Consider the following 26,124-nt stretch of genomic DNA (forward strand, 5'->3'; position numbering starts at 1 on the left):
GTGTAGTTGACAGACGAATGATTTCATACACTATCATGATCCTCGGACATGGATATTGCTTTTTCCGAAATTTGATGGAGTATGAGCGATGGCCAGTAATAGCTACTGACATTGTTATTAGAATAAAAGGATTTTTACCCTACTCAAATAGCTGATGGAAGATAATAACGTAATTTTCTCTGATCACACGCACAATCTTAAGTAAAAACGGTCGTTAATTTATTCATGTATTCAATTTCTATTGAAATACCACAACACTATAAACATGTTTTATTCAAAGGGCCCGATAATATCTAAACGCATAATTAAGTTTTCTACCCACATCCTGCGAAACAGGTGTCTTTGCGCGATCTAAATATGTACAATCAGTGCCAAGAATAACATTCCCGTCTGACTTTCGTAGAAAACAGCGCCTCTAATTGAATTGTGATACCCGCAGGCGTACCAAAACAGTCTCAGTTCAAACACAGCTGTAATACAAGAAATTCTATGTGTCTACAAGTTCTGTAAATCCAGACAAGAATACGAACATGAATATTCAGCTGCAGCGTGCAGTTCCACATTATATTCACGATAACAAGGTTCGTCAGCAGAACGCGGCCGTCGTCGCCTGCGAACCATTTGTGCTAACTCGACGCCGCCCTCCCCGCGACCCACACTTGTCTTGGCACCAGAATATATCGCAATCACATTATTCCTCCAAGGAAATTCCTTTAAAACTTTCATAAGATCAATACGACTTACAGTCGAAACCTTAAAATTCTAACCCGCCTTCGCAAATCTAAAACTCGGACCAACTTTAAGGATCTTAACTGATTTCGTACAGTGTTTCTGTCCTTACTTACGAGGTTTCTAACTCCCAAATCCGGATACAACAAGTCCAATCCGGACTAAACAAGTTCCAAGTGAAATAAGCACCCGTTGCACACATGCTCCGCCGCGCCTCAGGGATACGGGAAAAGAAAGAAAAGTGGCAAGCTCGCAGTTTCCTGCTGCATATGCAAGGGTGGCGGAGTGCGCGGGCGGGCGCAAATCTCTCTTGTTCAAAATGAAGTTACGGATCCGCTCAGAAATTGTGTTTTATATTTTCCCTCGGCATGTGACGGGAAAGAAAACTTTCACATAGTTTGAAACCTTTTTCCCTAGGAGCTCGCTTGCTCGTGAAGTGGGCGAAAAAAATGTCTTTCTTTCAATGTCGCTAACATCTGTGAAGTTAAAGCTGACGCTGATTATGATTTCATCGTGATAAAGTTCCTAAGAGTTGGATTACAGTTGAGTAGTTCGTGTAGTTGATGGAGCGGGGTAATTTAATGTAGTATTTTATACGAAGCTACCAATGAACTATGAAAGTTAAAACAAAAACTCAAAATCTTGAAAAACAATGCTGAAAAAGAAAAGCTTTAAATAAGATTGCAATAAATTATCGACAGCGATGGCCCTTGCATACGATTAAAGACGGGGCCCACAAACTCTCACGTTGCGCAATTATGCAAATTGAATCAAAATCTTTCATTTGCTTTGACATTTTGACAAGGCTTTTAAATGCCTTTATCTGCATAAAATGCGTTTAAATCTTGAAAGTAAAAGTTGCGGCGCGCCTATTGATGAAAACTGGTCGCTTTTATAATAATTATGCATTTTGAAACGGAATAAAATATTTTCGGTAGCTGTAGGCGTCGTCAAAAGCGAAAGTTAACATTATTTTCTATTGTATTCATATTATGTGTGAGTAAGTAACACTTGCCACGCAAATTGCATGTAGGCAGTTAATTTGCGCTGACATTGAGAACATTTCATAATAAAGCATACTAACATTTTTGTGTCACGTTCTTATCCATATTATATTCTACCATTAAAGCTTTATATTTTTCGTATTAACAATGATTCTACAAGATCAAAGATAAATCTAAAATAATAATGATTATTGCCTAAGAGACATATTACGGGCTTTATCTCAATGGCTATCTCTAAATGGGATGTAATATGTAAGATTAACACATAGATGATAAACAACATTGAAAGATCATTGAACTAAACATTTCGAAATGACCCAACAAATGTACGTAGTTTCTAAACAAGCTGCGTTACGGTAAACATAGCGAGAGGTTTAGACATCGGGCCCATACTGATCTTACTACCAGTCCGTTTACTTCGTGTTTCTAAATATCGGCATTCGTGAGATACCTACCGGTGAAGGCGATAGGTGACTCTACTGGCGAGCCTCGACAACGACGCACGCCTCGGCTCTACACCTCAACTTATCTCGGACAGGTGCTTAAAAAAAGAACACATTTTGACACTTAATTTTTTTTCGTTTAATTTTGAATTACTTTTTTTTCTTCGCGGTGGCAATTATAAATTATAGTTTAAAAACTTTTTTGTTGTTTTTAATATCTTGAAAGTTAATTGTTGTTCTCTTTTGTTTCAGATGTGTTCGAAAGTGAGTTTGTTTGCTTGAGTGATTCGACAACCGAAAGGGAGTAGACCGTAGTGGGTGTACATTGAAATGTGAATTTTGTGTGTACAGTGTTAAAATTGAACTTTGTTCGTACGTTCTTGTTATCCCGATGAAGTTTCTCGTGTAGTTCACAACTGTTCGCGGAATTGGTTTATTGAAAATCTTTCGCAATGGAGACGGAGGAGTTGACAAAACTTGTCGATGGCATCTATAAGGTAAGACACATAATATCTAACATTATTATTACAAACTATAGTTAAAAAAAGATATAATTTTAATTTTACATGCAATATTTTTTTTCAATAGTTTTAATAATAAAATACTTATACATATTTATCTTACTTATTCTTAATCTGAAACATCGTAATACTCAAATTTAATTTAACAAGATTGGCAGTTGTAAAGTTTGTTTACCATAAACAAAATTGTTTGTGCAGATTTAATTTTGGCTTCGAACTTATTTTTAGCGTCTTAATTTAAGTTGAAACATAAAAAGCTTTCCTTTAACTTTGAAAGATTTTTTTTATTCTCTAATAATAGTTACAATTAATTGAAAAGCTCATACAAATCAAGAACACACTAACGATTGATCACACTAGTTTCTTTATACACATTCGTGTTACAAGATCGGTATTCGGTAATCGTACTTTAAAGGCCATCTTTTTTACTTAGAGAGAAAAAAATTAAAGGTGAAAATAACATTTAATTGAATTCATTGAGTAGGATACCTCGCACCTGCCTAAATGTCAAGGTCAAACGGTCAAATGGAGGGACCCGTGTACCTCGATTTCTCTATCACGTTTTTTTATTGTATAAATATGTATATTTATCGCATTCCTTAGATAGTTGCGTCGACTTTCGTTTCGAAGCTTTGTTGGGCTTCGTTTTTATAGCACCAGTTTTAGGCAAAAGATATGTTAATGTAACAGGATTCTTATTGAGCTTATTTGTTTGATGAAAATCGTAGGCGTTGATACCGTTTCTCTAGGATCTTAGATTAATAATTAGCATCCGCACGCGGCTTCGCTCGCGTAGAGTTCGGTTATAACCGAACGCGTTTCAAAGAGAATTCTTCAAAAGTCCGGGATAAAACTATCCTATGTTCTTTCTCAAGGTCAACTTTATCTCTGTACCAAATTTTATTAAAATCTGTTCAGTGGTTTAGACGTGAAAGCGTAACAGACAGACAGACAGAGTTACTTTCGCATTTATAATATTAGTAGGGATGTGGAGTCCGTTAAGTAAATAAGTTTGAGGTTTACAAAAGGCCAATTGGTACCAGTTTATAAGCTGGATTTTTCATTGTCTATTTTTATTTGAGCACAATAGATTGGTCTATTAGAGACTTGTTAATTATATTTGTTGTTAACTAGATTGCCTTCTATTCTATTGAGTACAACTAGACTTTGAGTAATTATTTTGGACATACAATTATTTTATTTTTGTCTACTTATGCTATACTCAATATTATTTTATCTTAATTTAAAAACTCTAAATGCTAATATAGGTACATACACGTATAGAATAATTTACACATTTTCGAAGTAAAACTTGTTTTTTTTATGTTATTAAGCGGCAGACAGACGGGGTCATTGCACTTTATACCTTTGAACAAACACGCTGATACTAGAAATTGTTATGGGCTATAGTAGAACCTACTTTCTCAAGCTCAGTCATAGACACAGCTTCTACTACATAATTATGCTAATTACTACATAATTTAGGTTATTTCACTAATTAATTAACATATTCAAGTTCCTAGTAATTAATCCTTCGTTTTCTAGAAGTTACGACAGCCTATAAATTAATATCTCATGAATATTTTCTAGATCTCATCAAGGAGCTAGTTTCTTGTGATTCTAAGACTGATACGCGGAAATAAATCTTTATTGGAACGTAATAAATAACGCTGATTGACTTCAAAACGTCATCGTTTATTCAAAAATATCCATTAACAATTATGTAGAAAGTTTAACGTCTGGTATTTTTATTGAGAAATCAACAGCTATTGTGACAGTCACAGTCGATGTCTCATGTCATGTTCACGAATTATAGGTATCGCATACTTTCTCGTCAGCAGAATCAAAATATCATCAATGGAAAAGTGATTCAATTAAGCAATCTCTAACTTTTATTAAAGAATATATGAATGAAAATAAAATGTTAAAGCAATGAAAACTGACACCGAATATAGTTAATGGTTCGTATCGATTTAATTAATATTCGATTCAACTTTTACGGCAAGAAACCTTGCTCAGTGTCAAATGGACAATAACAACATTGAGAGAAAAAAAAACAGGTTTTGTTTATTATGCCCACAGATACATTCATGGAATTTGAGTATGAAGTTTTTAATAATCACGACTTAAATGGTCTCTCATTAAATTTATTTTTGAACGTCAGAATCAGGCTATAGCTGCAATATTTTGTAATGAATTAATAGTGTTACATACTTATATAACATTTTGCTCTTTAAATTATTAATTGAGGTAGGTAAACTCATTGCATAATTTATTAATCTGTATGTAGGTTTGAATGTCCAATAAATTATATTTTGAGTTTGAAATGACATGTTTCCGAGTACATATTCACATTTTGGGGAATGTCAATTCAGGGCTCCTTAAAATAAACACGCGTGCTTTAATTTACTCTATTCTAAAGCGTTGTTTAAAGAGGCGACCACTTTAAAGATGTATTGATGGTAAAAAGATTGATCTATCAGCTTTTGTATAGCTAAACTTTCTGTGCATCAGCTTTCGTAATGCAATGAAAGTGTAATCATGGCCACTTATTGTCACTCATTCGTGAAGAAATATTTACGTTTCATGGCACTAATCGGTTTTAGTATTAAGAATAAAGGCTCCAGCAGACCGGATGCGTATGCGTAACCACGCGCGTAGTCACGCGCGTAGTTACGGCGTAACCATGAGTTGTAATGTATGGAAATGTATGAGACAGGCCACACCGCTTGCGTAACGTAGACACGCGCGTCGTTACGCAAGCGGTGTGGCCTGTCTCATACATTTCCATACATTACAACTCATGGTTACGCCGTAACTACGCGCGTGACTACGCGCGTGGTTACGCATACGCATCCGGTCTGCTCGAGCCTTAAATAATACAGCTTTTCTATTTTTGAAATTCGAATGCCATGTAGTAACGCCATAGAGGTTTTAAAAAAAGAAAGTCTTAATTCATTCTGAATTCAAAAATATAATTTTACTTTTCAACCAATGTTATGCAACCTTATTCAAAATCTTAAGTAGATAGTTCTTGCTAAGATGAAAGTCAAGTTTGCAATCATATTTTCATGTTGTTGCTATTTCTGCATTTCGATCTACGGGAAAGCAAACACGAGGTGCCTGGGATTTAATGTTATTAGACGAACAAGTCGGTGTAAACTAAGATGTTTCTATATTACCTTATAAGCTTAGGAATGTGTGTGTGAATAAAGAGCTATTTCAAAGATTTTCATGAACACTGAAATACTATGTCCTTCCCTATCTGCCAACTTAAACACTAGCTGTTGCACGCGGTTTCATTCGCATCCCAGGAGGTTTTTCTACACTGCTATCGTCAAATGTTCATTTTACAATGACCAAATTTTTTTTCATTGTGGAAAATTACAAGAAGTTTGTGACTAATCTTTGCGTCAATTTTGTATTTAATTTGTTTTCCTCGTTCTCACCTTGTGTACACGATTAATAATATCAAACTCATAATCTCACAAACTCTACTTCTTTATAATATTGTATAGAAGCATAGATAATTAATTTTATCTAAATTGGTTAGGCTGTATAACCATGAAAGCGTAACTTATAAACAGATGCACTAGCTGGACTACAGTATATAAAATAAGGAATTTATTTATTTTACCTACATCATGATAATATATATCAATAGGTATGTTTGACTGGAAAGTTAGGTTCTTCGCTGTTCTTAGCGCTCACGTGTTGTTATAACAACCAAGATCATAATACTGCACAATAACAAGGTTAATAATGATTGCACGTTTATTTTATCACTATAAATAATGCACTGACATTGTGTTTACCTTCGCCATCTGATGATGAATAAAACAAATAAAATAATATTCATAAAAGTAATTTTATATAATGTGCAATAAAGTATGAAAAGTTCAATAAAAAGCGCGTTTCAATGGAACATAATATTTTGCAAATTGCAGTGATTTGCTTAATGTTATTTCAAGAACATTATGGATGCTTCCGGAGTCTTCAATGTGTTATTTGTACGGAAGGCTATGCATTGAAGATTAGATGTTATGTCATGAACTCAAGATATATTACTTGATATAACTAATAAAATATGAAATGGTATGGTATAGTTTTTAATGGTATAAGGTTGTCTGTAAGAGATCACTTTTAGCGATAAGACTGCCCATTGTTGTGTCACAGACTTCAAAATTTTTGTTTGTTCTTTTTGATTTTTAATTGGTGTGCATAATAAAGAATATATCTATATATCTATCTACAGGTACATACAAACTTTAAGGTAATGAAGACTTCATTTTAACCCATATTCAAATGAATCATCTCATGCTGTGCTGTTGATAGCTTTTTTCTTATAATAACGGTACTTTATATATTTGAATGAATACTATATGCAATTATGGCTGGTTTCATATTTAATGACCGCAGTATAAAGTTAATTTACAGACAAGGTACTTGTATCCAAAATCAATTTGTAATTATATTAATTTTATGAAGTTGTTAATAAAAATGAAACACTATCACATATCCAAAATGATTATTTCTCAACAAGTGACAACAAAAAAAAAAGAAAACACATTTTAATTTGAAAAAAAAATTGTGGCAACATCATACTTACGTGACTGTTATAAATTTGCCACTTTTTACTTGGTTGTCACGTAAATAGAAAAGCGAGGGGAGAATAAGGAGTTTTTGCCTCAACAGCACAATTAGGTGGCTTTGAATCACTTCACTGAGTGGCATTTTGTTACAAAAACTCACAGAAAATAGACGTAACTTTAGATATTTATGCTTCATAGAGTGGAAGGCCTCTTAAATAATTAGGATAATGACTAAGGAAAATAGGTGATTTAAGTGTGATTTTCTTGGAAATGCTTTAGGCTGTTAATTTTCTTGTGGAAGTTGGAAGTAATTTAATACCTTTAGCCGTATTATCGTTTGCGTTAGATATTTATTTCTTTAACGCCCGCCTCTTTAAATTGCCTTTAATACCAGAAGGCAATATTTTTATACCCTGTAGGTACATGGAGACACACAGATACATGGAGTTGTCTTTTGTTTCAATTTAGTTTATGACATGAGTTGTCAAATGTTTTATAATGAGAAAACCAGAAAATATATTAAATTAGCTAGTAAGTATATTAAGTATAGTAAGAAAATATATTAAGTTAGTTGAAAGTGGTAAAAAAATTCCATTGTGTTTTTAGTAAATCTTAGGTAATTGTCTAGAGAAAAAATATCGTAATCACTGTTTAGTGCTTAGTAAATCTAATTCTAATGTTAATTTAAGTCAGTGGAGTTTCTTTAATTATAATCAAAGTCGTATTTTATAGCTTAATTTACACGCTGAAATATGTTATTCCATAAAACAAAAGCATTTTACGATTACAGCCAAACAAAAAGACTCGTAAAAACATAATAAGACAATGTTTACTGTCCGTAGAAAATGGTAGAGTTACAAGAAAAACTTATTACTTGCAGTTATAAGCACAGAAACCGCTTTCAAGATACACATTTGTCTCCGCAGCCATATCGCGGGTATCATCGTAACTGATCATGGCTGACCATCATTGCATGACCCTCATCAGGTGTTTTGTATCATATTTAGCGGGATCAAGGTTCGGTGGTCGACTGCTGCCCCGTTTCCTCCCCAGAATGAGATTGCCTCGCGACATTAAACCGGGCCGATGTAAATTTTCGTCGTTACTCAGTCTGTTTGTTCGTAGCTACGGTTCTCATGTATTGCGTGATTTCCCCGGTCAATGAGAGGATCTTCGTATGAAACCCTCTCCCTCCGAGGATAATGTAATACGGAGCACAATGGGCGCCGTTATAGCTTCATTTGTTTTTATGAACCATATTCATATTAATTATTAGGTTTATTTCCTTGGTCTTGTTCGTGATGCGACCATTTAGTGTGAATTGCTCGGAAGCTTGTTCAGTTACACAACAGACAACGGTGCAAATAGATTTCTCAGTAGTGACAAAGTATCAACATTGTATAACTCATATTCGTTTAAATATTACTGAGACAGCCTAAAGTTTGCTCAAAATTAGCAAGTGTACGTTAATGTGACTGCAACTTGGAAAAGTAGGTTAAAGTATTTACATGCGCAAAACCTGTTTTAGAACCTAATGCTTACACACACACCAAACAAAACTTTCTTGGTTATTTTATAAGCTAGTGTTAACTTATCCTAGCCGGCATAATATCCGGGTTAGGAAAAAAAGCTATAAAAGATATAAAGTTTATTCTTTCAGAATTCTGTGCTTTAAAAAAATAAATTCTCATCATAGCTTAACTTTTACTGCTATCACACACAACAATACATACCTAAATAATACTCGTACAAAATAATTAATAACTACTAAAGTCAGACAACTCCAATTACCACCACGACAGAAACAACCCCCTTTAAAGAAAGACAAGCACTATTATCATATCATTACAAAGCCAGTCTATGCAGCCCTTACTATTCAGCTCAAACATTTGTACAGCGGGGTTGCGGAAACCGCCGCAGTGTCACGGCTCTCGGGGGTAAATCGCTGCCCCCACTTACATATTTGAATAAGAATGGCCCGGCGATGTCCCGCGGGACAACGCCAGACTGTCCGACGGCCACTTACCTTGCCACATGACATAACGCATGTTGTTCACTGAAACCTAATGTATTAATGTTAATACATGTACACAATGATGGCGTTATGAAGTAGGTATTGGATGTCCGCGGTCGAAACCGCGTAACTCGCCGCAGTTTTCCGGTATTAAAAGTCGTTTGTTATATTGCGTTAAATTGTTGTTTTGTTTGTAATTTGTATACAGTGTATTTTTTTTTAATATTACTTATTAAAATTCTAGCGCTAACTCAAACAAAATTCTCATCTAATTCAAGGTGACTCAAAATTACACCACATTTTTTGTGAGCTTGACCTTTTAACCGCAAAAGAAATATTAGTCGTGTTGTTTTGGTTACATTATCATAATTTCAGATCGAAATATCAACAAATATTGCGACGTAATCTATTTCAAGCTTTAGAAACCACTTAACAAAATACGAGGATAAAAATATAGAATCTTTGCGCAAAAAAGGCAAGCAAAATTCCTGTTCAAAACTTATAGGTTTGATAGGCCAAACTTTGCCATTTCACCCGTTTTACCCTTTCGGGTGACGTTCACCAAGTTGCCTCCACATTGGCTAAGAAACTAGGAAGTTAGGTTGAGTAACGAGCGCCCTCTCCCGGAAAGAGGTCTATTTGTTAGGCTGGCGATCACGACGGAGCGGTGATGGTCGGGTACTTAACTAACTTACATCTCATGACACATCTTGTGAAGGCAACTTTATATCACTCTACGTTCGGATATTAATTTTTCGAAAGCGTGTTTGGAATTCGAATCAAATACCAACCAGTGTTTACTACTCGTACTATTTTGTTTCACAGAGTACTGAATATTCATAGATACGTGACTTCCTTTTATAAAGTCGTGAACATACCATTACATCTAATATAAAAACGATATTGATTACTGTTTAATAGATCAGGCAACCAGTTTGAAGGTAATTATTAAGATTGCTGTGCAGAGGAAATTATGCACTGAATTATATTTTAATGACGTTGGATTTTTGTGTTTGTAGTTAAGGATTATCCTTGAAGCAATCATTATATTTCGTAGAGCAATAGTCACTAATGACATTGCCTTACAAGCTGAGTACTTGCTGAACCACTGCAGGTCGGTTTTGTGAATAGATGTGCGTCACAAAACAGCTTTATGCAATTCAGATCTCAAGTTCCGTACTTTTATGACGGTTAAAGTAGACCACCGTTTTAATATTCTAGTTTTTGTTTAAATAATGTTCTCAATCTAGTTTCCTGTATAGTAATTTTGTCAAGCATCAAACTTTTTTTTATCTAAACATTTTACACACCATTTTCATTTCTCTTGAGATGACACTTTATGCGACCCAGGCTAAAGCAGCAACATAAAGCCATCAATATAAGCATGTCGTAAAACACACAAGTAAAACGGCGAATCTATGGTGCGGAGAAAATATCAATAAAATTTGTCTTTTGGGTCGCATATGTATTAAGTTTACGCGTATTCGTCCAAATACAATTTTAGGAAGGAAATTGCCTCCCGGTAGAACCCGTACAAAATGGAAGATGTGATATTAAATCTGGATGACAGTTATTAGGAGTGCCGAGTGGCGCTCGGTAGCTCTCCACAAAAAGAATTCAAAATAAAATGAGGTGATATTTAGCGAGAAATTGTTAACCAGGGGCGAAAATGGACTTTGTGCATGAACACTTTTATTAAGTCTAGCGTTATAGAAATGATATCGATACGGAGCGAAAAGTAGGTCGTGCAGGCGTGTCTCTAGACAATATCATAAGGAATGCACGTAACACCTGAATGTAATTCGCATTGGCACAGAACCAACTTAATACACTGGCTATATAGAATAACAGTTTTGGCATTGTTGCTGATTTTGCACGCTGATAATTATGACACACGTATTTCTTCAACAGTTTTTGCGTACTATTTTTAGCCTTACTTTGAATTAAAAGAAACAAGCGTTAAGAGTTACGAGCTGCTTTTTGTCATTTGTAGTGAAAGGTTACAAAAAAAACCAGATGCTCCGGGATTACGGAGGACTCTTTGGAAGATTAAACAAGAACAGATAAGAACACGCCTACAAGCAACACCCCACTGAAAATACAATGAAAATTTATTTTATAAGCGCCTGTCTAGCTCGCACCCGCTTCCCTTTTGTTGTATAAAAATAACGCTTGGTATTTTCTATCCCGGAGGTAGAAACACACCTTAATGGTTTAATAGGATTCCGTAAGTAAAGAGGAAAATTCAACTGCGTTATGAGTGCATGTATGAAAATGTATCCATTAGCAACGTTTAAATTAAGGCTTTTTTTTAAATAGTGTTATCCTTTTTAGAGATTAGTGTGGTTGAATAAAGCTTTTTCGCTTTTAATCCCGAACCAATTTGTCGTTTTTCGATAATGAACTGCAGGAAGCAAGACCATTGCTCTTATTTGTTTTTAATATTGAAAAATTGGCATCGCTGGAGCTAATTCTGCTATAAATTAGATGCGGAATCAGCACAACGGGGAGTTGTCCCGCACATGACAGATTCATTCTTCATTTTATCAGTGGGTACCCGACTGTGCCGCTTGTAAACAGACGTAAATTATGTTTCCCAATCCGCTTAACTTTCGACTCAGGCCTTTTTAATCTTGTTAAAAATTGCGCCAACATTATAAATTCTAAATTAAAGCTATTTGTTTCTGAGCGTTACGGAGCTGTGATTGTCATTTTGTAATCCCAGTTAGACGTACTAATCTACATGTTACTGCCAATCCTTGAGGACTCGAGACGTTGATTAAACGTTGAGTACGCGAGATGGAAGGGAACAAAACATTTTTTCTTAAATCGTGTTCATTTTGTGAAGAGAATATTCAGGCTTTATGATATCGGTAAACAAGTCTGGGAACAGATGGCGTTCAAATACAATGTAATTATGTCTGTACGTATTAGGGCGGCTCGGCGTGAGACGATCCGCGCAAGTGCGTCGCTGAACTAATAAGGGCAAACTCAGACGTTTTCATATTTGCACAAATTACATTAATGCTTATTGCCTACCGTAGACATGGTGAAATACAGAATGACGTTTCAAGCGCTCCAATAACCGTAATTGTTTTATCAGTGCCGGAATGGAAGGAAATAATTACATTACGTCGGGAAGATAGAATTAATATCAGATGGTAACTGTTAATATTTGTGTTGGAAGCAATTTAAATTCCTATCTTCATTCTCGGAACCTATAGAAGATATGTAAGTAGTTCAAACAATTTCAAATAAGAAAATCTTTGAATACCTATGACTCGTGTGCAGAAAAATTGTACAATTTCAGTTTCAGCTCCAATAACCACGTAAGAATATTTTACCTTTTCATACCAGTACAATTACTTGCTGATACAGCTACTTTCAAACACGTGTTCTCGACTTTTTATTGTACGGCAGCCGACGAGCTCGAGACGTGATCAGATAAGGCTTGATTATGTTCACAAGTGTACCACGAGATACGCACTCTCGATGTGTAGGAAGCATGTATCGTAACGGCTCTTAATAAGTTGTTATTATTCGGTTAGGCGAGCGTTTAGCCCGCGGCGGCTCACCCGTCACACTGCACGGTGCTAACTTGCCATATCTAGGTATAATTATATTACCCGACTTTCCCTTCTTGACGTCTTTGTGCCGTTGATTGTCGTTTATGTAATTGCCTACATTCTGCAGCTTATGCTCGTCTCCGAGCCATCAGAAATTAGTTACTCTAAATACACGAAATATTTTCGTAATTGCGCGCCGAGGAACAAAACAACATCATTTCTGAGTAACGGATTATGACGTCACCTGAAAGCGAGCGAAGCATTTACTTAACAGTCCGACTGAGCTATTTATTGTTCCCATCTCTCTGTATGAATGCGGAAACTTTGCTAGAACTGAAATGAGGACGTAACGAAAGTGCTCGAGTAATCCCTTCACGAATGCCACAAGTATCGATGTCCCTCTTGTGTAACAATTAGGCTGTACCTATTGTGTCGTTTTGCTTTCTAAGTGAAACAGACAGTGACCTAGTGATCACCGTGAAATTGGAATTATATACAGTATTGCGACCATAAGAATAGTCCACGTTGTTTTGGCGCAACGCAAAATTTATTCCGTCGGTGGCGGCACGGAGGTCCCGCGACTGGCGTGACAAATGCCTGAATACCAGCGGCCGAATTCCGCACGGCTTTTTACCACCCAAGAAAAAGTTAAATACATTACCAGCGAGAAATACGTGATAACACTAGAGAAGAACTAAACGATCGAGTTTGCAGGCTTATTTTTAATCGGGAATACTCACTTCGTCTCAATTTCTTTCTAATTAAATTATCCGCTTATTCCGTACTCTTTCGTTTTCTTGCAATTAAAGCAAAATGAATCTATGGCGAAAGTTTTCCTTGTAAGGATATTTTTTATTTGGTTTTGCTCTTTTCCGCGTTCCGTTTCCCTTCACATTGGCTCAATTGCCTTTTGATCTATACTTATGGGCTGTATGAACTACCAAGCTTCGAACGCGAGAAGAATTAAATTCAGTTCTTTGGTGTTTTGTGTTCGTGTTATTGCCTTCTATTTTTGTTTATGAGACAATTGGCACTAATTTCTGTATATGTGACATAATATCAGCAATTAGTGGCGAATGATTTCGATACATAATGTATCAGAGATTAGACCTCAGCACACCGATCTGCATACGCGGTGATGTAAATAGGAATATCATTAGTCTCGGAGGCATCGGCAGCGCGTTCCCAATCAAAGCTGATTACAATTCCGGACGGTTAACACGTAAATCCGATGCGGATAAATATTTGCACGACAGGTTGTAAACGGAACGTGCCCGGGGCTCTAATAGCTGGGCACAGTTACTCGACCGGCCGATGTGTGTTTGAAATTTCAATAAACTTTACACGACATTTAATTGTAATTCTATTAAATTGATTCCATTTCATTTGATTTCGTTATTGTTTTTGTAGCCATGATTGAGTACTGTATATTTTATTGTCTACTCCAATTTAGAATAGCAATTTGTTGATGCGTTAAAAGCATAATATTCCGTGTTTCATCACTTGTTACCAAAATTCGCATTAGCACAATCATCAATCAAATAGTTTAATCAAAACGTAACTAGAGAAGTTCCATTTAATTTCAGATCAAGGAATCCTTTGTGTAAAGCACACTTGTATCACAAACAATTCGAAATTAGTTTCAAACAGCCACTTCAAAACTATTTAGCTTGTAAAAACAAACGGAGCTAAGAAAACAAACAGCATGGAGCGTGGATTGCACCTTTAACAGGTTTAATCGTTACTTAACCCGAGCTCAGGAACGAAATGAAAAACAAAGCATACAATCCGTTTGTTCAGTTAAAACGTTCTCACAATGCTGTAAGTTTCCCCCTTAATATTTTTCGAAATACTTGAAATCGTATGCGGCCCGCATAGAAAACCGCACGCGCAATTACATGAATTTTAATCCTTATGGGGTGAGGGCGATATTTGAAGAATTTCATTATGGTGAAACTCTTCCTAGACGGGCGTCGGAATTCATTCCGTTTCAAACGCAGACCAAAACCCACTTTGAATTATATTGAAGTTTTTATAAAAGAAAACTTTCTTTATTATTCTGCGATTTAATGTTGAAATGAGAGTTGGAGCTTAATCTCGAGTAACTTGTTAGTCATCTTTTATTGTACTGTGGATGTTTGTAAATAAATTGGAACTTGAGCTAGATATTTTAATATTTGTTCAAAAATTAAAGTCATTCTACTTGGGTAACCGAAATGCCCTAGAAGAGTGCGACCAATCAATATAGGAATGCCATTAAATTAAAAGTCATTTCTCCGCAATGTATTGTTAGTCAAAATTTTAAAATAAGAACCTTTTTAATACCTAAGTATTCATCGTCTCCCCTTCTGTCGTACGCCATCTTTTTTTTACACTCAACCAGTCTCATTACCGCCCTGCTAATTGAACGTTCTCAAAATTGTTCAATGTCGTTCTTTTTTCAAATCCGTTTCTTTCTGTTTGGATACAACGTGTACACATAGCTTCTGGGTATGCTTGTGTGAGTAATGTGCTTCTGTATGCGTGGAATGCGGCTGCAAAGAATTCGTGACTACCCAGATTAGTCTGCGTAATGCGCAGCCAAGGTGTTTAGACTCTAGACATTAGCTGCATGTTTAATATTGGTAAAGTCTAAATGCGAAGCTTTACAAAGTCTATGACCTAGCACAGTGACGTGATCTAGGTGGAACCTATTCACCAGATAATAATGTCGGTCGGTTGAGCTAAATGTTAGCATTTTATTGTCCTGTCTGTAGCAAATCCTTCTCGGAATTAAATAAAACAAAATTTACTTCATTACAGATAGGTACGCACTGACATGGTAGATTGATATCATTCAAAAGTCTAGGTATTATTTAGGTTCGAAATGACGCGGAATGCCATACACTTCTAGAGCAAGCGTAAAACAAATGACTACACTCGGCTATAATCAGACAATACATCGCCGAGAATTCCCGTCAGGTCAGCATCAGGCCATCAGTTACACCAACAGCATTTTAATTCAAAGGGCGTACGTGCCCCAATCAATACGCACACGGCAGTAATCGAATCCCGATACATTCAGCATTGAGTGATCAAACGTTCACACGAACTGACAATTATAATTAAATAAGATTGCATCATGTAAACTGAAGCGATTAGATGCGATTACGTACTATGTTATGGCGGAACGTGAATCTAATTCAAGGTCGGCCACTCGCTTGCATTTGTTTACACAATGGAAGCCTTCTTGTGAAGTAGGTACCAGTAAACCTTAACTATGTTACGGCTATAACATGACTTTTTATTATCAGTACTGCTTGGAAAATGTCTTTCAAAACCTGTGCAATAGTTTTACCTTTTAATACTGACGAAACATTGAATACATTCTCAAAAGCAATAGTCAACTTCTATGTAGTTTTTAAAGTCAATCGAACAAGAGACCTTCATTTTCAACTATTAAAATTATCATGAACTTGTTAGCAATTACTTTTCTCTGTAATTGCGTTAGTAAACGTGAGTAAAAAGTGTTTGTAAAACCCCTGATACACGCCACGAATTCGGAGCTACGAGTTTAAAAGTTACTCCTCCCGTTTCGCGACAGGTCTTTGTAACACGTGCGGTTTCGATGTCAGGCGTTTTATAGCTGTGTACAATGAGTTACGGGACGTCGGGGGACATCTGCCAACCACCCATCGTGCAATTTCAGAACAGACATGTATTAAAATGCAAAAAAAGCCCGTACATTCCGTTACAAAAACCACAAATGATTGTCGACCGCATTGAAATTCGCTGCGGTCGTTTCATTATAAACCGCGAACGATGAATTGATCCAGAGTTATTTGGTAAACTTATTACAACGTAGGTTGTTGACTGCATGTAGGCGAAGAATGCAGGGCTAATTAATACGCTAGAGTCGACTTCTAATGAATGTACTAGATTATGTAGATAAATAACGCGTTTGAAACTAAGGCATATTTATGAGGCTGCTAAGCTCTGTATCTCATGTCCTGAAGTGGAACCGTTACGCGGAGTCAGTCCATTTGATCGTGACTAGTACCTGTCGTGGTCAGGAGGCTAGTAGGCGAACCAGTACTTAAACGGATTAAGAGAAATCGTAAAGATTTCTTGATATTTCTGGATAATTTCATTTTTTATTTGCGGTCATAAATGGTCGTTTATTAACTGGAGAACCTGTTTCTTTTATTTCTCTGCCAAATATAACTACGTTTACAGAGAGACAGGTTCAGCAATATAAAAGAAATAACAGAAATTGCATTGTTAACACATATTTCCAGTACGCAAAACAAAATCTGAACGATGAAAAAAAAACAAAAAGCAATAGGAAATAATTGGATGAAATGGCTACAAATTTCGATAAAGCGACATGAGTTTGCCATTAAGCTTAACTGTATTGTTTTTATTTGTCCAATGTTTGGACATTGGTGTCGAAACAAATATTTCATTAAGCGGCGTGTCGTGTCCTTATTTGTGTTCAAATGTACCTGTGTATTTTGGATAATTCAAGCAAAACAATGTGAATTTAAAGTGGAACAATATGAAAATATGTTTAGCGATTAATATCCACACATTTCCTACAACAATCAGGCAATATAAAACCTATAATTGCTAAGTTCCCCAATACAAAAGTTACCTTAAACATAAATTGGCAAACTAGCCACGTTTATAAATTCGTGTACAAGTAATAAATAATCCACATATGTTGCTAATGTTAGTGAAAACACCACCCTTCGCGGAAAAACTGAAAAGCACACACATAAACAAAACTTTGTTTGTGAGACGCACACATATGAATAACTTGAGTTAGATCACATGATTATGTCATATGATATCATCCGTGTAAGTACGCGGAGATTATGTTATACGTATAATTTTCCTATTCCGTGCTTTCGACACCATCGTTGCACAAACAAGCGGTTGCAGGTTCATAAGGAATGCGGCAGTTAATACGTTCACTAGATTTATTCCTAATGACGACACGAATGATGTATATCTTGTGCTTTAACGATAAATCTACGATTAACTGCCTTAGAAACATGCATGAATAAATATGTTCCAAGGTATACTAGAGGTAGAATTAAACTGGTTAGGTTGATATTACCTAGTACCGCTTGCATCAATAGCATTTGGCTAGTACTTGTTTATTACCGAAACAAACAGCCAAACATTAGCTTTTAGTAGTTTCAATTTACACTGCAAAGTACTGGTCAAACATTTATAGCTGGCTCTCGTGTTGATGCTGCAATTTTATTGGCTTATTATGTTATTAGCGCTGGTGAAATATGGCTGTGGATTCTCGTTCTATTTCTTTGTTAATGTGGTCTTAGGATAAGATAGGAATAGCTTATTATTTCACATATTACTTACCTATCATTATAACAATATTATAATGAAATCCGTCTTCTTGGGAAGTCGGATAAAAATCCGCCTTCTTTTTGGAAAAAATATACCCTCCTTAACTTCTCTGTTTATTAAAATGGCCACAAGAACGAAGTAAAGAGCAAGCTCTAATTAATCAGTAAAATCATTAAAATCACTAAATAAATGCCTCAAAAACATAAAATTAAATAAAAGATGAGCCGCTTTCCATCCCTCTTGCGTCTGATAAAATAATAAGTAAGTGGAGAGAAAGCTTGTTGTATTTGTAAACAGACAGCTCGCGAGTAGTGCTTTAGCAATAATTACAACTCTCTTTGACTTGTCAGAAATCGTTACACGTGATGTGTGTGCGGTTTCACAAAGCAGGAGTTTGTGTGATGTTTATAGTCTATGGGAAAGCGGGGGAAAATGATTGAAAAAGCTTAAAAAATATTTCATCGAGAAAATATTTGTACATAGTAAAAAGTATTTCAATTTTAGCTATAGGACGGGAATAAAGTTGTTTGTGAATAAATTATTTAAACATATAATGCTAAATATTTGTTACAAAAGAAGCATAAAATGTAGCCATAAACTGAATGTACCTAAAACTTGTTCGTAAATCTTCTAAAGTTGCCATAAAACCTAAGCAAAGAGGTTTACAACTTAACTGTAACCAGTTTCTGCCTATTTAGGTTTATACTTAGGTACATAAAACTTATTTAAATTCATCCTACTGCCACTTGATAAAGCCACTCTGCACGTACTACATTGAAAGACACAAAAATCTTATTACGAAACTTTTTAACTTATTAACGCTTTAGACTTTCTAGAATTCAAGTTCAACTCGTGACAAGACAATATTTTATCAACAAAACGAGCGCTATAAAGCCAATTTGGCATGAGTCCGGCCTTGCGTTTGTTCTAATTGTCGTACTAAACGACAGTGAATGGTAACAAATAGATCTACATAATAATGACGCCTAACAATGGAAGTCTAACGTACACTTAAACGGTCTACATACATAAATAACAAATATTAACTAAGATGTCGACCTTGTCGTACAGCCGTATCACACTACATCAATGAATAACGTACAATGCACAACAACATTAAATGATCCTTCATTATGATCAATCACCAGTTTTTGTTCCATCAGGGACTTTTTCACAAAGAACACTTGGATTTTTCCGTCGCTCAAAAACTTTTCCATTAACAAATAAACCAGTTAGATTAATGACTAGCATTGGCATCAGCAGCCCTTTAGGTAAAACCATTGAATCAGATGTTGAAGTTCGAACGAGATCTAAAGTATTTGCAAAGTCCTGCAAGTGAAACTTTGCAAAAATTAAACTTTTCCAAAGTACGGAATCAAAGCGAGTAGCGGCGACCGCTTGCGTTCATTTGAATTACGTCGGGCTCCGCCTTTTGTAGTCGACTTCATTTAGCGAACTTAAAAGAACTCTTTTATTTTGCCCCAGCAAAGAACTTAAGAGGTGCATTGTTGAATCCGTAACAAATTGCACGGCCGTGATTACGTTAAGAACTTTACCGTCTAGGGTGGAGCTTAGATTGGAATTTAACAGTTATCAGTCCGATTGCAATCAATTTAAAACTTCAGGAAAGTATTAGCAAAGTCTGAAGAGGCGACAGAAAGACAATTAATTAATTAAACTTTGTAGAAACTGCACAAAGCTACTTCGCTAGTCCTCCACTTAATGATAATCTGTTTAAAGCCGTACTGCGCTAAGGTAGGAGTGTCAAATGCTATAAATATACTGAAAACCAAATCCTTGCGTAGCCACCTACGCGCTCAAACTCGTATAAAAAGTTCGTCTTTCCCAAATTTGCTTTCCGTGTAGCGAATCTGGACTTAACTTTTGCAGACAGCTTTAGGGGTAGCCGCTCTGTAAAGAAGTTTGTTGATCTTTTTTTATTTTAAGGATAAATTTCGCTTGCAGGCATGTTGTAAACAACATAGTCATGTCCCTGTGTCGTCTAGAGTGGCAACAAGTGTTCTGAGCAAACATCCCGCCGCTGACGTACAACTTGCATGTCTGTGTAACCAAACATTTTATAAAAGATTTAAACCCTAAGATTACTGGGAACTTGGTACCTGGTCAGCATCGCTCGTCTTGATTTTATTGTCAGGTAATACCGTCATATGACTTTGAAGTAAATTGTCTTTACTCAGGTACAATACCTGGTTAAAATGTAATAATTTTACATTATCTTTAAAATAAATATATGAAAATTACAGTCGAAACGTAAAACGATTAAAAATCAGACACCAGAGAGAGGCACGTCATCAAAGTTAGTAATTAAATTCATAAAGTATTCCGCAACGTTGCTCATGTGAATTATGAAATGTAATTTAATTTATGCATGTATGACTAATGTAGATCTACAGGGGATTGTTTGTGAAGTAAAATTGTTAAAATTATTTCACATTTCCGGATCTAACGCGATTATTACAATGCACACTTTGACGCTAGAGATGCAATTAAATGTTACTCAGTGAAGATAAATGTGGAAGTGACTGTATAAGGCACTCTCATGCAACGCATGACACAATCTGACTGAAATTAGTAGTGATGTTGTTTCAAGAAATATAAGCCAAAAGTCGACACTATTACAAAGAACTATTACAAAGAAATGGGAGGGTCAACACAGTATACAGCTTAGTCTAACTCGACTGTCATAAAATTCAGTATGAATTTCAATGCCCAATACTCTCGGTAGATAGTAAAAAAAATATCGAACGCGTGCGTAGGACATTAGGCCCGAAAAGGGTAGGAAAGCCGGTAACGTCACGAAGTCCGCCCCAAGCAATTTTGTAGCAAATGTCGTGCGCTACGTGCCCGACAAATAAAGAGGATGGGATAAAGTCACAGTATTACATTAGAATAGCTAGCTCACGATACAATATCAAATGCGTATTTTACCTATGTCAAGGGATACGTCATCTTTTTGTGACGGACGTGATGTCTCAAAGAGATTTCGGCATGATAAATGACTGCCAACTTATGTTAAGGACAACGTATTTTATCTAACCCAAATCTGGGTATGATCGTGTCAGAGTACTACCTACGTTTTTAGAGTTCTATAAATGTTTTACAGAAAATACACAGTGCACGCTATAAATTATAGTACCAAAATATTTGTGCCGGTTCCCCTTCGCGAGTTGCTTAATTTTTCTAAGTGCGAATCTATTTTCACCCTTGGCCGTCTTCCGTATACGAACCTCCCTCAAGATTTACGCTCTCGACGCGAGCAATAAGCGCGCCTACCTACGACGCAGCCTGTTCGGTATTTTAAAAAGGTACGTCTGAATCCGGTGAAAAATTGCTTCCCGCCCACCCCTAGCGAGAAGTCATATATTTCAGTCATAGTCGTGTATTGAACGACCATGAAGATAGGGACAGATAACTTATTTAAAACGATAAGTGTTTATACTCCGATAGACGCCCCGCTGCTTAACATCGTTTGAACATGCTTATAAATAGGAGTAAATCGATTTTCCGTAGATTTCCAAGAGGACTTGAATGGGAGAGAAACGAGCTGTGATGGTACTCGAAAGCTATGACCTAGCAACCCATTTGTACAGTGTATCCCATACATGCCTTTGCAATGAAAGCTGAAGTAGTCGGTCGTATTCGCAAATTAATGACCGATTGCGACCAATGAAGCCGTGAGCGAACCACAACCCGTATTACATAGGTACTAAGTACGAAAATTGCCCTTATAAACTGTAATGTGGCAATATGAAATGTTGGGAGAAAGGTTTCACCGTTGAAATAGCATTCAATAACAAAGGTAAGTGGAGAGTAAAGGTGAAAGTGCGAATGGCGAGGATCTGTCGGGTCGCGGGTAAATATTTAACTTCGCTCCTTGCAAACAACTACATATTTTAGTGTTTTGATTGAAGATTGTACAATATTGTACAGTTGTACCTAGTGCCTACCTAAGCAATAGTCGATTCCGTTGTGAAAAATTAAAAGTAGGTGCCTAATGTGTAATTATAGAAATGTCTGCCAAAATCAATATTTTAGTACAAAAATTGCCACATTAAAATGTCATATCGGACAAAATATGTAATTGAAACATCCTATTTCAAGAGATATACAAAGCAGACAAACAATGTTTTATATATTGAATTGAAACATATTACATCAGCGCACGATTGAGTGAGCACGACCGAATGAATCAGTCGACAGCATTTAAGTAATTGCATTCATAACAATCATAACTAAGCCGATTCATTGCTTTATACTTATTCTATTGAGTTAGTTTTTTTTCTTACAAGTGACATAAATTCAACTCAAGAAGTATTTATTCAAATAATTGGCCAGTTCTTTGAATTACGATTGAATTTACGCTTCAGTTTTTTTATTAATTTATTTAAACGTTTATCTAGAAACGTATCGTTAACTTTACGTAAATCATTAGCCATAAAATGTACATTAAAAGTTAATCAGTTTTACGTCTTTTCACGTTTTATGTAGGTGAGCAAATGAGTTGCATCATACTTGTTTATGCAACTGTATAATGATAACTTGCAATTATCTAAATACCTGGCAGAATTGTGACACTATAAAATTACTTGCATTCCATTCGGTATTAAACTTCAAGGCGTATCAAATCGCCTACAACAATATTATTATTCATTTATTAAACTTAAACAATGATATTTCTTACATCGTTAAATTTTAATGAATCCATTCGTAACCTGCCCACATAAAGTACCTATAACGTACATAAATCTCTACAACTATGACATAACTAAACAATAAAAAAACATTTTCTCTCAATTTCGCTAACTTTCTTCAAAAACTCTAAACGTAACGTCTCTATAATTTCGATGTATCTACACAGAATACAACAAAATGAATTAAACATTAACAGGGGCCGAGGAAATACACCGCATAAAAAATTAGAGTCTACCCATCGTAAAACACATTAGCACGTATTTAGGCCCACACCAGCCAACTGATATTGGCTCGGAAGGGAAAATGCATTGGCTTTTTGTAATGTGGCAATAACCTGGGGATTAGGACGAACCGGCCCGGAATATTCGCCCATTTTCTGTTCCACGCACTTACTTATACCCTAACATGCTTACGATGGAGAATCTTTAACGTGGGGGTCGCAGCTCTATGCGTATCTAAACGCGTATAAAGGAACGCTTACGCTTAAATTAATATGTAACGTAGCCTTGGGGAAGATAATCTGAGCCAAGCTGTGTAAGGAAATGATTTCTTTGTTGCATGTTAACAAAACTATTTTCGGAGAATATAATAATATTTTGTTGACAGATAATTTAATAGAATGTTTATTCAGCTAAAAAATGTGACTAACCATTAACAAGTCTATTAGCGGCATTAGAGAAAAGTAGGCAAAATCATCGATATTTTAAATTCTTTAGCACTGTCATAACAAAACAAGCAAGCAGTATTTCACACGATTTCACTTGCACGTTTCTAAATTCCGACACTAAAATGAAACGAAGCGACATTATCCTTATTTCAAAAGCACATACAGTTGAAACGCTGTCAAACTAAATTGGTATAACTCCAAAGCCGTATGAAGATTGTATTAGCTCAGCTTTCTGAAACATTCCGAGTGGAAACATTTGCTTCAGTGTGATACAACTCAAGTATTCGTGGATGTAGTAACAGTTCGCACGTTGGCAGTGTTTTGTTTTCTCGTACATTACTCGATTCAGTTATCTCAGAGGATCCACAGGACATAAAAGCGAAGGCCTGTTTCTCGCCTCGTATATCGTATCGATTTAGATAGGATACGCCGAAGAGACGTTTTGATGCTAAATTAAACAACGAACGCAATATATTCCGAGGGATTTAGTGGGTCTCTTTTTTGGGCTTATAAGCAATTTTGTTGAGAAAAGGAGCTAATAAACAACTATCTATCGCTGTTTGTATGTCCTTAATTCCATTTCAGACTACAAGGCCAGATTGTAACAAATATGTTTAGAAATTAGGTTAAATAATTATTATACAGACCGTTTATTCATCATCAGCTTAACATAACAATGTGTGAAAATAAAAATGACGTTTCAACTATACGCAAAAAACACAATTTTAAATTCTTTTCAAGATACCAGAAGATAAGTTTTATGCAAAGGCCGCATGTGTTTTTATTTTCGGAAATAAAATGGCACAGTCGCCATTTGTATGTTAAATATCTTATGGCAGGCGTCTGTATTCGTGCGCTACATGCTAAAGCACTGGTGATTTTTATTCGCGTTCAACGCTTTCGAAGAAGTGGCGTAAAGCAGTATTTGTAATGGAATGCCGTCGCCGCCACACCTCGCAACGAGGCCGCAAACGCTGCAGCATCCTTGAAGGCCACATTCCAGCACCAAAGTCTATTTACGGTCTAAGACCTCATTTTCCAACGCATATGAATGGAACTTATCTCCATCATGGTAAATGATGCCGTTTCATAACCCCGCGACGTTTTTATGAAACTTTTGACTTTCACTTGCATAATGAGCAATTGATTGATCGCTACTATTCACAGTTTTTTTTATTTGGTATCGTTGTTAAGTAATATAATAAATTACGTTTTATTTGTGGTGGTATTGTTTTTTTTTGGTAGTATTTTGCCAGTTTAAATGTTTATGTTTGTTCAACTTGCATAACTAATTGGTTACCCTCCGTACGTTGCTTTTGTATCTCTAATGCAATTATTTGAAACTCGTAACACATTATTTGCTTAGCTATATGTATTTCAATCCTGAATCATAAAGTTTACGTAACCATCTACCATCTTTATCGGCTTCAAAGATCGGTTAAGAGGCAGAGAAACGTAAAATCACAATCATTTGATCACAACAAAACTGTCGTTACCTAAACGGCTTGTAACTCACAAACAAACTTTCCCCATTCAAAAATTACTACAATGTTATCTACAAAATATATTTTAAAGTGTTGTTTTTGTTGTTTCAGAACATCCTGGACAAATTTAATCCAGGTGCTCGGCAGATGATAACAGCCGGAAAGGCCTACTTAAAGGCTTTACATGGTAAGCGCCTTTTATCACATCACCTTTTTATTAAATTGAAATTCCGTGCGAAACACCATTGAATTTTCGTGGCGTGACTTTGTGTAGGTACCTGTGGAATATCTTGATGCGTAAAGTAGGTGGTAAGGTTCTAGAATGTCATAGTAAATGGTGATCATTATAAACAGGTTCTAGACTTAACAGGTATACGCTAATCAAAGCCGTATTTAATTTACACTAGTACGTAATTGTAGGCTTCGGCGCGGTGTTGGATTGCTAAGAGTTAGATATGGGATCTTCCCATGAGTCGTAAGAGGTGATTTAAAGATTGTATCACATAATATGTTGCAGTGGAGCGCTAATTAGAGCTCTTTTAAATGTGGATTTTAAATTGGAGTAAAGCAAGCCTTTAATTAGTGAATCATAATATTATTACCTATTTGGACAAAGTCAGTTGAAGAGTAATACGTATAAACTAGCAAAAGGCATCATTTGATCCAACTGCTCTAGAAAGAGTTAACATTATGTCAAGCCGAAAACCTACATATTCGAGATACATACATATGTATGTATCAGGCTACACAGATAGGAATAACACAGATAAGCAGCGTATGGAAGCTTTGTATTCAGATATTAGCATATTCTAGACCGGCCAGACACAACACAATTAGCTACATCAATAAGAAAGTGAAACCGTCGCAGCATCACGTAAATCTATGTTGACGCGTGTTCAGTGAAACGTGTACTATTAATTTATGTAGTGTAAGCCAAATGGGCGCATCTATATGCAAAACCTCTGTGTTCCGCGCTTGCTTGGCTACGGAACTGGGGCGTAGTTTGTGCCAAATTGTCTCTGCTGGCTTATCTAGA

The 26,124-nt window shown here is 35.9% G+C and overlaps 1 protein-coding gene across 3 annotated transcripts in view; it reads left to right on the forward strand.

Moving 5' to 3' along the window:
• LOC110375740 (uncharacterized) overlaps window positions 1-26,124 on the forward strand; it is a 146,116-nt gene that overhangs the window by 108,219 nt on the left and 11,773 nt on the right. For 2 of the 3 annotated variants that reach the window (XM_049844061.2, XM_049844058.2), the window contains 2 exons: window positions 2,429-2,673; window positions 25,200-25,275. In XM_049844061.2, the coding sequence (XP_049700018.2) occupies window positions 2,629-2,673; window positions 25,200-25,275 (121 nt within the window). In that variant the 5' untranslated portion in view covers window positions 2,429-2,628. Of the gene's footprint in view, window positions 1-2,118; window positions 2,272-2,428; window positions 2,674-25,199; window positions 25,276-26,124 lie in introns of those variants that run through there. The other variant, XM_049844059.2, reaches the window with a different exon arrangement.

This window comes from Helicoverpa armigera, chromosome 2, assembly GCF_030705265.1.
Source record: "Helicoverpa armigera isolate CAAS_96S chromosome 2, ASM3070526v1, whole genome shotgun sequence".
Taxonomy (NCBI): domain Eukaryota; kingdom Metazoa; phylum Arthropoda; class Insecta; order Lepidoptera; family Noctuidae; genus Helicoverpa; species Helicoverpa armigera.